Source organism: Anas platyrhynchos, chromosome 36 (assembly GCF_047663525.1).
Source record: "Anas platyrhynchos isolate ZD024472 breed Pekin duck chromosome 36, IASCAAS_PekinDuck_T2T, whole genome shotgun sequence".
Classification (NCBI taxonomy): Eukaryota; Metazoa; Chordata; class Aves; order Anseriformes; family Anatidae; genus Anas; species Anas platyrhynchos.
In genome coordinates, this window is record NC_092624.1 from 2,125,066 (window position 1) to 2,137,878 (window position 12,813).

At 57.1% G+C, this 12,813-nt stretch overlaps 1 protein-coding gene across 3 annotated transcripts; it reads right to left on the bottom strand.

The window, feature by feature from the left end:
• Positions 1-334: 334 nt before the first annotated feature.
• Positions 335-9,404, bottom strand: LOC140001006 (carboxy-terminal kinesin 2-like). Of its 3 annotated transcripts, none has more exons than XM_072032158.1 (14): positions 9,221-9,404; positions 9,064-9,154; positions 8,727-8,973; positions 7,761-7,938; positions 6,999-7,145; positions 5,964-6,092; positions 5,604-5,714; positions 3,907-4,080; positions 2,653-2,814; positions 2,433-2,571; positions 2,210-2,349; positions 2,039-2,112; positions 1,856-1,931; positions 335-592 (listed from the first exon to the last, which is right to left on the bottom strand). In XM_072032158.1, exons 1-14 carry the CDS (start codon positions 9,368-9,370, stop codon positions 548-550), a joined length of 1,863 nt encoding a protein of 620 aa, XP_071888259.1. In that variant the 5' UTR covers positions 9,371-9,404; the 3' UTR covers positions 335-547. The 3 variants fall into 3 exon arrangements, with proteins under 3 accessions (XP_071888259.1, XP_071888260.1, XP_071888261.1); XM_072032159.1 differs by having other exon boundaries at positions 9,281-9,385; XM_072032160.1 differs by lacking the exon at positions 3,907-4,080 and having other exon boundaries at positions 9,221-9,403.
• Between the last annotated feature and the right edge of the window lie 3,409 nt (positions 9,405-12,813).

Genomic DNA, 12,813 nt, shown 5'->3' on the forward strand with positions numbered 1-12,813 from the left:
ATTCCCCTATAGGTGCCAAGAGGGGTATAGGACAGAAACGTGCTCTGGGGAAGGTTTTCCCTATGGATTTTCCCTATAGAGCTCCCTGCTCTGCCCATCTGGACAAGGCAGATGAAACTGGGGAGAGTTATTGTTATTTTAACCCCATTTTTAACAGATAAATCAGAGTTTCGGGGGTAGCACTGGAAACTAACATGACATGGGGTGGAAGCACCAACGTTGGGGACAAAAAGGAACATTTTGGGGTCAAAACCGTGTGTTTTGGGGCAGATTGGAATTTCACACATAGGGTTGGTGCAGGCAGGAGAGGAAGAAAATTGATTGCAGCTGGAAATTGACAGCTTTTTTTTTTCTTTTAATTATTAGAAGAGTTTTTGCTTATTTACATGTTTATTAAGGTCAGGCTAAAAGGAACAGCTGCACACACCCCACGCAGACATCCCACCCCCAGAGGCGACAGCCTACACCCCCTGCACACCCCCCACCACAAACTGGGGGGGGGGGGGGGGAGGGGAATTTGGGGGGGGGAGTCCCGGTGGTCCCGGGGCTACTTCTTGTTGGCGTGGGCCGTGCCCACCATGCACTCGTTCACCTGGGGGGCGAACGAGGGGGGTGAGGGGGGTCCAGACCCCTAAATCTGCCCCATAACCCCCCCAAATGCCCCCCCGTATCCTAAAACTGCCCCAAAATGCCCCCAAAAGGCCCCCCACTAACCCAAATCCAACCCAAACCCACCCCAAAAGGCCCCCCCGGATCCCAAATCTCCCCATAACCCCCCCAAAAGGCACCCATATCCCAAATCTACCCCAAACCCCCCCAAACCCACCCCATAACCCCCCCAACTCACCCCCATATCTTAAATTTGCCCCATCACCCCCCAAAACCCACACCAAAACCCCCAAAATCACACCCCCATCCCAAATCCATCCCATAATACCCCAAAACCTGTCCCTAACCCTCCCAAACCTACCCCATAACCGCCAAAAACCTGTCCCCCATATCCCAAATCTTCCCTTTATCCCCACTAAATCCCCCCATTCACGCCCCCATATCCCAAACCCACCACCTAACCCCCCCCAAATCACCCCCCATATCCCAAACCTGCCCTATAATCCCCCCAAACCCACCCCAAAATCACACCATCCCGAACCTACCCCATAAACCCCCAAAACTTGTCCTGTAAACCCCAAATCCTCCCCCCATATCCCATAACCCCACTAAATCATCCCCTTATATCCCAAATCTGCCCTATAATCCCCCAAAACCTCCAAAACTTGCCGAATCACACCCCCATATCCCAAACACACCCCATAACCTCCCCCAAATCCCCCCCATGACCTCCCCCAAATCCCCCCCATGTCCAAAATCCAAAACCCATACCCTGTACCCCAAACTCACCGTATAACCCCCAAAACCTGTCCCCCATATCCCATTACTTGCCCTCCTTATCCCATAACCCTATGAAATCACCCCCTGTGCCCCAAATTTGCCCTCTAACACCCCAAACCAACCCCCCCATCCCAAACCTGCCCCTGAACCCATCCCCACGTTCTCCCCCCCGAGCACCCCCAACACATCCTACATCTCCCCCAACCTCTGCCCGCAGATTTCCCACGGCACCCCAAATCACCGTGTCCCAAAGATCCCCAAATCCACCCCAAACGCCCCCCATACCATAATGTTTACCCCCCCCAAAATTCTTCCCCCAAAACCACCCCAAAACCCTCCTCCCCAGGCCCTCCCCGCTCCCTCCCTCCAAAACCATCCCCAAAAACCACCCCAAAACCCTTCCCCACCCCCACCCCAATCCAAACCCTCCCCTAAACCCCCAAAAACCCCATTATTTCCCCCAAACCTTGCTGGCAAAGCGCAGGGAGTTGAGTGACTCGGCCAAGTTCTCCTCCAGCGGCGAGATGTTGACGAACATGAGCCTGGGTGGGGGCGATCCACGGCATAGCGGGGTGTCCGAGCGGGGTGCACCCTACACCCTCGACCCTAAAACCACCCCGTCACCCTAAAAAAAAAAAACCCCGCTCACATTTTGGCGTTGCCCCTCAGCGAGTTTTGCAGCAGGTAGGTCAGCTTGCTGTTGCGGTATGGCACGTGCGGCTCCTACGGGGACAAAAATCGTTATAGGATGGGGAGGAAAGCGACAAAATTTTGGGGTCGTGGCCCCAAAATCGCTCTTTTTTCCCCAAAAAATCAGCACCTTGTTGGAGATGGCCATGATGACCAGCCCCAGCGTGGCCAGGCTGCTGTTGATGGCTTGGGTCTCGCGCAGCCGCTGCCCGCTGGCTTGGCATTTATCCAAGCGCTCGCTGCCCGCCAGGTCCACCAGGCTCAGCACCGCTGGGTTGGGGGAGGATTTCGGGTGAGGAAGAGGAGGTCGGCACCCCCCGGGGAGGAAGAAAACCCCAAAAAGAGGCGCTCACAGCTGCAGCGGAGGGCGCGGGAGGCGTTGGAGCCCTGGATGTGGAGCTGGAAGACGCAGTGGCTGCGGGACGAGCGGTCGTTGAGCGCCGTGCGCGCCACCGAGCGCTTGGAGGCGGCCGTCTGCAGCAGCCCCAGCACCTGGGGGGGGGGGGCAAATTTGGGGTTAAAAAATGGAAAAATACGTCAAACGGACTCCGAGGGGGGGTTTGGGTTTCTTACCTCGTCCTCGGAGGCCACGGGGACGCAGCGCAGGTTGGGGACGTGCAGCTCCTTGCTGGCCGAGCTGACGTGGCGGATCTCCAGCTCGCCCCCCCTGTCCCCCCCCAGCAGGTCCCGCAGCGCCTCGTTGTAGATCTCCAGGAAGCTGGCGCTGAAACTGTACTTTGGGGGGGTCAGGGGGGCGCAAAATCCCCCCAAAAAGGGGCCCCGAGTGCCTAAAGAACCACCAAAAGCCTCCAAACCCTATAAAGAACCCCAAAGAGCCCTCAAAAGAGCAGACCCAAAGTCCCCAAAGCTAAAGAAATTCCCCCCAAAACCCCACCCTAAACCCCCCTAAAAGCCCTGCTCCCCCCAAAAAAGCCCCCAAAAGCCCCCAAAGCCCTAAACCCTCCCAAAAAGCCCCCCAAATCCCTAACACCCTCCAAAAAAGCCCCAAAAAAGCCTCCAAAAGCCCTAACTCCCCCCCCAAAGAAGCCCCCAAAAGCCCTAAACCCCCCTAAAGAAGGCTCCAAAAGCCCTATATTAGCCTCCAGAAAGCCCTAACCCTCCCAAAAAGCCCCCCAAAAGCCCTAACCCCCCCAAAGAAAAGAACCCCAAGAAGCCCTAAACCCCCCAAACACCTTAAACCCCCAAAAGTCCCAAAAGGCTCAAAACCCCCTCAAAAAAAGCCCCTAAAAGACCAAATACCCCTAAAAAAAGCTCCCCAAAGCCCTAAATTAGCCCCCAAAAGCCCTAACCTCCCCCCAAAAAGCCCCCCAAAAGACCACAAAGCCCTAACCCCCCCAAAAAAAGCCCCCAAAAGATCTAAATTAGCCTCCAGAAAGCCCTAATCCCCCTAAAAGCCCCCCAAAAGCCCTAACCTCCCCCCGAAAAGTACCCCAAGAAGCCCTAAACACCCCCCAAACACCTTAAACCCCCAAAAGCCTCAAAACCCCATCCAAAAATGCCCCTAAAAGACCTAATCTCCCCCAGATAAAGATCTCAAAAGCCGTAATCCCCCAAAAAAGGCCTAACCCCTCAAAAAAGCCTCCCAGAAGCCCTAAGGCCCCCCCAAAAGCGCTAACACACCCAAAGAAGCCCCCAAAAGCCCTAAGCGCCGCCCAAAGAAGCCCCAAAAAGCCTTAAACCCCCCCCCAAAGAAGCTCCTGAAAGCCCTAACTCCCCCCCAAAAAGCCCCCAAATCCCCCAAATAGCCCTAAACCCCCTCCCAAAAAGCCCCCAACCCCCCCCAAAACTCGGTGCCTCGGCCCCCACCTGCCACCCTTTGTGCTCCAGCTGGCGGGCGCCCCCGAAGAGGTGCCGCACGGCACGGGGGATCACCCCCCAACTTGTGGGGTCGGCGCCCCCCGGCCCCTCCATGGTGTAGGTTTTGCCGCTGCCCGTCTGCCCGTAGGCGAAGATGCAGACGGGGTACCCGTCCAGGGCCGACTGGGGGGGGTCGGGGGGGGTTTATAGGGCAAATGGGGGGAAAAAGGGGTCTTTTGGGGGAAAATAACGGTCATTGGGGGGAGTTCAGGGGTAAACGGGGGCATTTGGGGTGGAAACTAGGGGGAAATGGGGCTCTTATGGGGGGGAAATGGAGGCGAAATGGGGGGAGTTCAGGGGCAAATGGGGGCGTTTGGGGTGGAAACTGGGAGGAATGGGGGCACTTGTGGGGGAAATGGGCGGGAAATAGGGGTCTTTTGGGGGAAAACAGGGGGCAAATGGGGGCACTTGGGGTGGAAATAGGGGGAATGGGGGCACTTGTGGGGAAAATGGGGGGGAAATAGGGGTCTTTGGGGGGAGTTCAGGGGCAAATGGGGGCGTTTGGGGTGGAAACTGGGGGGAAATAGGGCTCTTTGGGGGGGGAAATAGGGTGGAAACTGGGGGGAATGGAGGCACTTGTGGGGGAAATAGGGGTCTTTGGGGGGAAATGGGGGCATTTGGGGTGGAAACTTGGGGGGAATGGGGGTACTTATGGGGGAAACGGGGAGAAACGGGGGAAATAGGGGTCTTTGGTGGGAAATGAGGGGCAAATGGGGGCATTTGGGGTGGAAATAGGGGGGAATGGGGGCACTTGTGGGGAAAATGGGCAAAATAGGGGTCTTTGGGGGGAGTTCAGGGGCAAATGGGGGTGTTTGGGGTGGAAACTAGGGGAATGGGGGCAGAAACAGGCATTTATGGGGGAAATGGGAGCACTTAGGGTGGGAAGGGGGAGCTTTGAGGTCAGTTCGGGGAGAAATGGGGAGACTTTGGGGGGAGTTCAGGGGCAAACAGGGGGCTTTGGGGTGAAAACCGGGGGAAATAGGGGCACTTTGGGGTGGAAATTTGGGAGCCTTTGGGGGGCAACAGGCAGAAACGGGGGCATTTATAGGGGAAATGGGGGGGCTTTGGGGTCAGTTCAGGGAGAAACGGGGGCCTTTGGGGGAGCGTGGGAAGGAAATGGGGGCACTTATAGGGGAAATAGGGGGCCTTTGGGGGTGGAAAAGGGGGAAATGGGATAGAAACAGGGGCCTTGGGGGGGAAATGGGGACTTTTTGGGGGAAACAGGGGCACTTTGGGAGCAGTTCAGGGGCAAATGGAGGCATTTTGGGGGGAAACGGGAGCCTTTGGGGTCACTTGTGTCAAACGGGGGCGCTTTGGGGGGAAATAGGACATTTATGGGGGAAATAGAGGAAGACGGGGGAGTTTGGGGGGGGAATGGGCAGAAACTGGGACCTTGGTGGGGAAAGAGGGGGATTTATGGGGGAAACGGGGGCAGTTTGGGGGGAAATGGGGAAAAAGGGGCTTTGGGGGACAGTTTGGGGGGGGTTGGGGGGGTAAACGGGGGGATTTATGGGGGAAAAAAGGTAGAAATGGGGACCCTGGGGAGCACTTGGGGGGGTTTGGGTGGCGATGGAGGCGCTTTGGGGTGAAACACGGGGGAAACGGGCAATTTTGGGGAAAAGGGGGGGTCCTTTATGGGGGGGCACCTGCACGAGCAGCGCGATCTCCTCGAAGACGTCCTCCTGCGAGGCGCCGGGCGGGAAGACGCGGTCGAAGCTGAAGTCGTAGCGCCCCTCGCCCCGCCGCCCCGTATGGGACTGGGGGGGGAAATTAGGGTCGGGGGGGGAAATAGGGTCGGGGGGGACGTGTCAGGATTTGGGGGGGTCACCACGAGCCCTATTCCCAGCCTGATGTGCAATACGGGGAGATATCGGGCTTATAGGGCCTCCTGCCCCCGTTATAGGGCCGCCCGCTTGTAGGGCCGTGGAGGATTTGGGAGCGGGAGCAGCAGGGGGTGCCCCCCCCAGCCCTGATTTGGGGTCGGGGCACCCCAAATTGGCGCTCACCCCCTCGGTCCTGCAGAGCACCAGCGTCTTGTTGTCCTCGGGGGGGAAGTGGAGGTGCTCCAGCCCCTTCTGCGCCTCCTGCTCGGCCGCCAGCAGCGGGCGCACGCGGCAGAAGACACGGATGTTCCCCTGGGGAGGGGGAAAAAAAAAAGGGAAAAAAAGGTATTTTGTAGAATATCGAGGACTTGAAGAGGACTGGCCCTAAAACGGAGCCTTGGGGGATCCCAATGGTGACCTGACGTGGCCCCAGTTGCCACAGCCCTGAGCCCTGCCCGACTGCCACTTGTCAGACAGATTATTTTTCTGTATTTTTCTGTATTTAAGTATGGATATATAAGAAAAACTTTCAGAGTTAAATATTTATATTCTTATATACTCTTACAATTTTGAACAAAAAAACAGAAACGAACCATGACCATTCTGTTGTTTATAGATTTGGGGCAAAACCTAAAAGAAACTATGTATTTTTTTAATTTTGAGCAAGAAAAACTAAGCATTTAATATATTTTTTTTTAATTTGAGGGAAAATTAAGTGTGTTTTTTTTTTAACTGAGCAAAAAAATGATTTGTTTTTGTATTTTTAAAAAAATTTGGGGCAAAAACATATGTATTTGTTAAACTCTGAGCAAAAAAGCTCAAAAAATGAAATGAGTTATTCTATTTTAAATTTTGAGAAATAAAAGAAGTGTTCTTTTGACTTTTTAAAATTTCAATAAATATCAAAAAAAGAAAGATGATTTTTTATTTGAGCAAACTAAAAAAAGGTTTTGTTTTTCAATTTCGAGAAAAAAGAATAAATGATATTTTTTAACTTTGAGGAAAAAACAGGAATGTTATTTTAAAAAAAGTTTGAGCAAAAAAAAAACATTTTTTTTTAACTTTGACAAAAAGAAAACATGAAATACTAATGTTATTATTATTACTATTATTTATTATTTTTATTATTTTTTACATCTTGGGGTGAAAAATCCCCCGAAACGAGTCCTGGTTTTTAAATTATTATTGATATTTTCAGTGTCAGCCCCCCTGGTGCACCTTGAGCTCCTGCAGCTGGTTGTGCAGGCGGCGCCGCTCCATCTCCAGCGCGTGCAAATGCTCCTCCTGCGCCCCCGCCAGCGCCCGCAGCTCCGACACCTCCGCCTCGCGCCGCGACAGCGCCCCCGACACCTCCCGCAGCTCCGCCTGGGGGGGAAAGGCCCGACCCCGTTGGCCAAGAGGGGCGCCCAACGCCGTCGGCCAAGACAGGAGCGCCAAGAATTGGATGTAAAAAGTCAAAACTTTAGGGAAAAAACGCACAGAACTTGGGTACCCCGTCCGCGAAGAGCTTGTAGAAAAAGCACCAAGAATTTGGGGAAATAACCTATAAAATCTTTGGGAAGAGCCCCCCAAAAAACATGGGGAAAAACCATCCAGAATACAGGGGGAGGGGAAACCCACCAAGATTTGGTTGGGAAACACACAGAATTGGTGGAAACTCCCCCAAAGTTTGCGGGAAAAGCCAAGCAGAATTCGGGGAAGAGCCCCCAAAATCTGGAGGAAATGCCCCAATATCAGGAAGGGTTGGGGGGGAAGACCCCAATAATCAGGGGAGCCTAAGATAATAATTTAGGGGGGTACGGGGAATAATTTGGGAGAAGACAACAACTGGGGAAAAATCCGGCAAAACACCCCGAAATCGGGTAAAAAGCCCCCCGAAGCATCTCCAGCTGCGCTCCTCGCAGCCCATTTTGGGGCAGAATCTCGCGTTTTGCTGGTTTTGCCCCGTGGGGGGGGGGGGGGAATCAGCCTCGTACCCACCTGGGCGGCCCCCAGCTGCTCCTCCCGGTCCCGCGCCGCCTCCCGGAGCTCCTCCAGCTGCCGGTGCCGCTCCTGGAGCTCAGCCGCCAGCCGCTGCCGCTCGGCCGCCTGCGCCTCCGCCTCCCGCTGCCACCGGGACCGCTCCTCCTGGGACTGCTGCAGCTCCGTGCGCAGAGAGCTGGGAGGCACCGGGGGGGGGGCGCCGTTACCGGAGGGGGGGGGGGTCTCTGGTATCGGAGGGGGGGTCCCCGGGTATCGGAGGGGGAAGGGGAGGGGGCTTCCGTACCCTGAGGGGGGTTCCCAGTACCAGACGGGGAAGGGGGAGAGTCCCCGGTTACCGGAGGGGGGTCCCCGGGCACTGGAGGGGGAAGGGGACGGGTCCCCGGTTACCGGGGGTTCCCCTGTTACTGGAGGGGGGGTCTCCGGGTACTGGAGGGGGAAGGGGAGGGGTCCCCTGTTACCCGAGGGGGGTTCCCGGTTAACAGAGGGGAAAGGGGGAGGGTCTCCGGTTACCGGGGGGGGTCCCCGCTACCGGAGGGGATAGGGGGAGGGTCACCAGTTACCCGAGGGAGGTCCCCGATACTAGGGGGGAAAGGGACAGGTCCTCTATTACCGGAGGGGGGGTGTCTCCGATACCTTACAGTGGTCCCCGGGTACCGGAGGGGGAAGTGGAGGGTGCTGCCGTACCCAGAGGGGGGTTCCCGGTACCGGAGGGGGAAGGGGACGGGTCCTCTGTTACCGGGGGGGAGTTCCCGGTTACCGGAGGGGGGTCCCCGGTACTGGGGGGAAAGGGGACAGGTCCTCCGTTACCGGAGGGGGGCGGTCCCCGATACCGGAGGAGGAAGGAAACGGGTCCCCCGTTACTGGAGGGGGGTCCCTAGGTACCAGAGGGGTCAGGGGAGGGGTCCCCGGTTACCGGGAGGGTGCAAACCGGTAGCGGGGGGGGGGAGTTACCGGGGCTCTCACCTCACTTGTCCCTCCAGCTCCTCCTCCCGGGCCCGGCTGTGCTGCAGCTGCTCCCGGAGCTGCCGGTTGTCATCCTCCAGGCCCCTTATCTTCTCCCGCAGCTCCGCCAGCTGCCCCCTCGGGTCCCCCGCCGCCCGCCGCCGCACCCCCGGTACCGGAGGCGGCGCTGCCGATCCCGAAGCCGCCCCCGGGGCCTTTTTCCCGGCCTGGGGGGCTGCGGCGACGGTCATGGCCTTGCGCAGAAGCCCTGGGGGGGGGGCACGGGGGGGTCACCGCGACCGAACGGTGGAACCGGGACCCCCCCGGTACAACCGGGACCCCCCCGGTGCCGCCCTACCTGGGCCTGGTGCCGTCGGGACGCTGATAGCCCGCAACGGGGCGCGGCTGCTGGGAGCCCAGCCCGCTCGGGGCCCGGAGCGGCGCCGTTTCTACGGGAGAACGGGAGGGTGAGACCGGAACCGGCACCGGGAACGGGAGCGGGAGCGGGGCCCAACCTGTTCGGGAGCCTCCGGCTCAGGCGCGGCCGCCGCGCGCTTGGCGTGAGCCTTGCGCACCGGTAACCGGGAGGCGGCCGGAAGTGACGCAGCCGCCGCCGTGGCCGGTACCGGGCGGGCGCCGCCGCCGCCGCCAGGCCTCGCCGCCATTGCGGCGCGCACACTCAAACCGCGCCCGCCCCGCGCTCCCATTGGGCGCCGCCTCCGCCAATCGCCGCGCGCCGCCCCGGGGCGCCGGCCAATAGGGAGGCGCGCGGGGGGTCACGTGGCCGCGCCCGCCGGGTAACGGCCGGCAGGGAGGGAGGGGGGAGGCGGGGCTTTAGAAGTAGAGGGCGGGGCTTCGGCGGTGGGGGCGGGGTTTGGGGTTTGGGGTTTAGGGTATGGGGTCGGCTCCACGGCGGCAGTGGCGGCGGGAGGGGGGGCGTGCGGGAGCAGGGACGGGTCCCGGTTGGGGGGAGGGGCGGCCCGCTGCCGCCGTCCCTCCGCGCCCCCCCCTCGGGCACCCCCCCGCCGCCGCCGCCGCCGCCGCTGCTGTATCACGGTCCTGCGCTGCGGCCGCCGGCCCGGACCCCCCCCGGGCCCCACCCCCCCAAAATTGGACCCCCCCCAAAAAAAATTGGACCCCCCCCAAAAAGAAATTGGACCCCCCCCATAAAAAATTGTACCCCCTAAAAAGAAATTGGACCCCCCTCATAAAAAATTGGACACCCCCCCATAAGAATCTGACTTCCCCCAAAAAATTTGGACCCCCCCCCCAATCGGTAGTGCCCCCCCCTCCAAACTCTGTCTCCCCCCCCCCCGGTTTAGGACTCGCCCCCCTTACCCTACCCCAAATGCCCCCCCCCCAGCTGGGACCCCCCCCAATCTGCCCCCCCCGAATACCCTACCTGCCCACCCCCCCGTTCCAGGACCCCCCAAAACGCCCCCCCATACCCTACAGGAGCCCCCCCATCTGTGCCCCCCCCATATGTTTCATGACCCCCCCCCTCATATTTTGGGACCCCAAAATGCCCCCCCACCCCCCATATGTTGCAGGAAGCATGGGCGAAAGCACGACAGACACCAGCAGAGTCAGATCGTGCTGCTCCCTTTTATTGCCCGAATAGCACAACTTTTATAGTGAACTTTACAGGGGCGGACAATGTTTCACACAAGATTATTTGTCAAAAGCACTCAGACAAACAACTAGAAGAAAACAACCCCACCTGCAAGAAAAGAACCCCCCTTTTGATTAGCAGTCAGGAAAACAACCCCCTTTGTGATTAACGGTCACGTAGACCTTGTCCTTGAGGCCAGCTGCTGGTAACAGTATTTTCTGAGTTTGGCGCTGTGGGAACACTGTCATGGGAACTTCTCATAGTTGCCCTGGTAGCTTGGTTTGCTCAGCTACAGCAAGCCATGGGATTTTTGCTGTTTCAAGAAATCCCTCAACACACATGCAACTAGGCAAAGAAAGTAAGGCTGAAAGCAGGATTGCTACCTTGGACTTTCGAAGAGCCAACTTTGACCTCTTCCGGGACCTGCTTGGGAGTATCTCATAGGATAGGCTGCTCGAAAGCAAGGGTGCTTGTGAGAGCTGGGCTACATTTAAGCAGCACTTCTTCCATGCTCAGGATCGGTGCATCCCAAGGAATAGGAAATCGGGGAAGGGGGGCAGGAAACCTGTGTGGATGAGCAAGGAGCTCATCAATAAGATCAAATGGAAGAGGATGGTCTGTGAAATGTGGAAAAAGGGCGGGCCTGTCCTCTTGGGAGGAGTATAGATGTGTTGTCAGGGCCTGCAGGGATGCGACCAGGAAGGCTAAAGCCCACCTAGAGATGAGGCTTGCGAAAGAGATAAAGGATAATAAGAAGGGTTTTTCAAGTATGTAAACGGCAAGAGGAAGACTAGGGATAATGTGGGTCCCTTGCTGAATGAGGGGGGTTTCCTGGTCAAGGGAGACGTTGAGAAGGCAGAGATACTGAATGCTTTCTTTGCGTCAGTCTTTGCTTCAGGGACACTCCCCCGGGACTCCTCGCCCCTGGCAATAGGACAAAGGGTCTGGGAAATGGAGGGCTCCCCCCTGGTGGACGTGGGAGTGGTTCGGGAGCGTCTGTGTGGGCTCAACACACACAAATCCCTGGGTCCCGATGGGATGCATCTGCGTGTGCTAAGGGAGCTGGCAGATGTGATCGCCGAACCGCTCTCTATCATCTTTGAAAGGTCCTGGAGAATGGGTGAGGTGCCTGAAGACTGGAGGATAGCCAAAGTCACTCAGAAGTGACCTCGTAGGCCCTTTCTGTGACATGTTGCTGCTGTTGCCCTATCAACTGCAGAGGCAGAAGTGACCTCACAGTCCCTGCCACAGTCACATTCCTCCTGCTGGGGCAGGAGATCCTGAGGCAGAGTTGAGGTCATCAGAGCATTTCCTCTCATCTCCTCCTTGTCGCCTACAAGCAGATCAAATCCATGGCCCCTCACATTCATCTTTGAATGCCGTGTGACTGCATGGAGTGGGTTTACGTGGCATGGTTTTGGTAGTGGGGGGCCATAGAGGTGGCTTTGGTGAGAAGAATCCAGAAGCTGCCCCACGTTAGATAAGGGCCCCACTGCTGGCCAGAACTGGGCCAATAAGCGACATTCTTTGCACCTCTGTGAGAGCATATTTAAACAGAAGAAAAAAAAAAAAGGCAAAAAAAAAAAAAAAGCTGCTGTAGAACAGCAGCTGGGAGAAAGAGAGGAGTGAGAAATAGCCTTGCAGGTGCTAAGATCAGTTATGAAGGAGGGGGAGACGTGCTCCATGTCCCGGAGCAGAAGTCCCCTGCGGCCTGTGATGAGGACCATGGTGAAGCAGGCTGTCCCCCTTCAACCTGTAGAGGAGACCATGGTGGAGCAGGTGGACCTGCACTGACAGAGGTTGTAGTTTGTGGAGGACCCCCGCCAGAGCAGATTCCAGGCCAGACCTGTAACCCGTGGAGAGGAGCCCACGCAGGACCAGGTGACCTGGCAGGAGCTGTTGCCCATGTGGGACCCAGGTTGGAGCAGTTTGCTCCTGAGGGATGGACCCCATGGTCTGGAGCAGTTTTTGATATCTTGCCTCCTGACCTCCCCAGATATGTCCTTGTGTTTGGGGCAGCTTTTCAAACATTGCCTGCAAGATGCTGTCTCCCTGCATGGGGACGGTCAGTTTCTGAGACAGAAGTGACATCTTAGTGGGATGGAAGGACACAGCATGCTGTAGGCAGGCCCTGCACAGCATGCGTAGCAGCCCTGCACAGCCCCTGAGGGGCCCAGCCCCAGTTCGTGCCCCCCAGCTTGTGCTCCAGAAGGGCTCCCCTAGGTCCTGTGTCACTTTTCCCACCTGGGTCCCTCGGCTATCCAAGGAAACCTTGGAGGCAGTGTCCACCTCTGACTGGAAAACTGAAACCAGCCATGAAAATAGATTGAAGAAACAGTTCAAAGCTGTGCAAAAAAGGATTCTAAGTAATAGCTGAAATAATCTCCCTTGCCAGCATCACCAGCTTTTTTTTTTTTTCTATGAATGTTCATTATTTATTTACACAGTTTTCCATTGACAACACCATGGAGAAGTGCAATAAATCAAATTATGCTT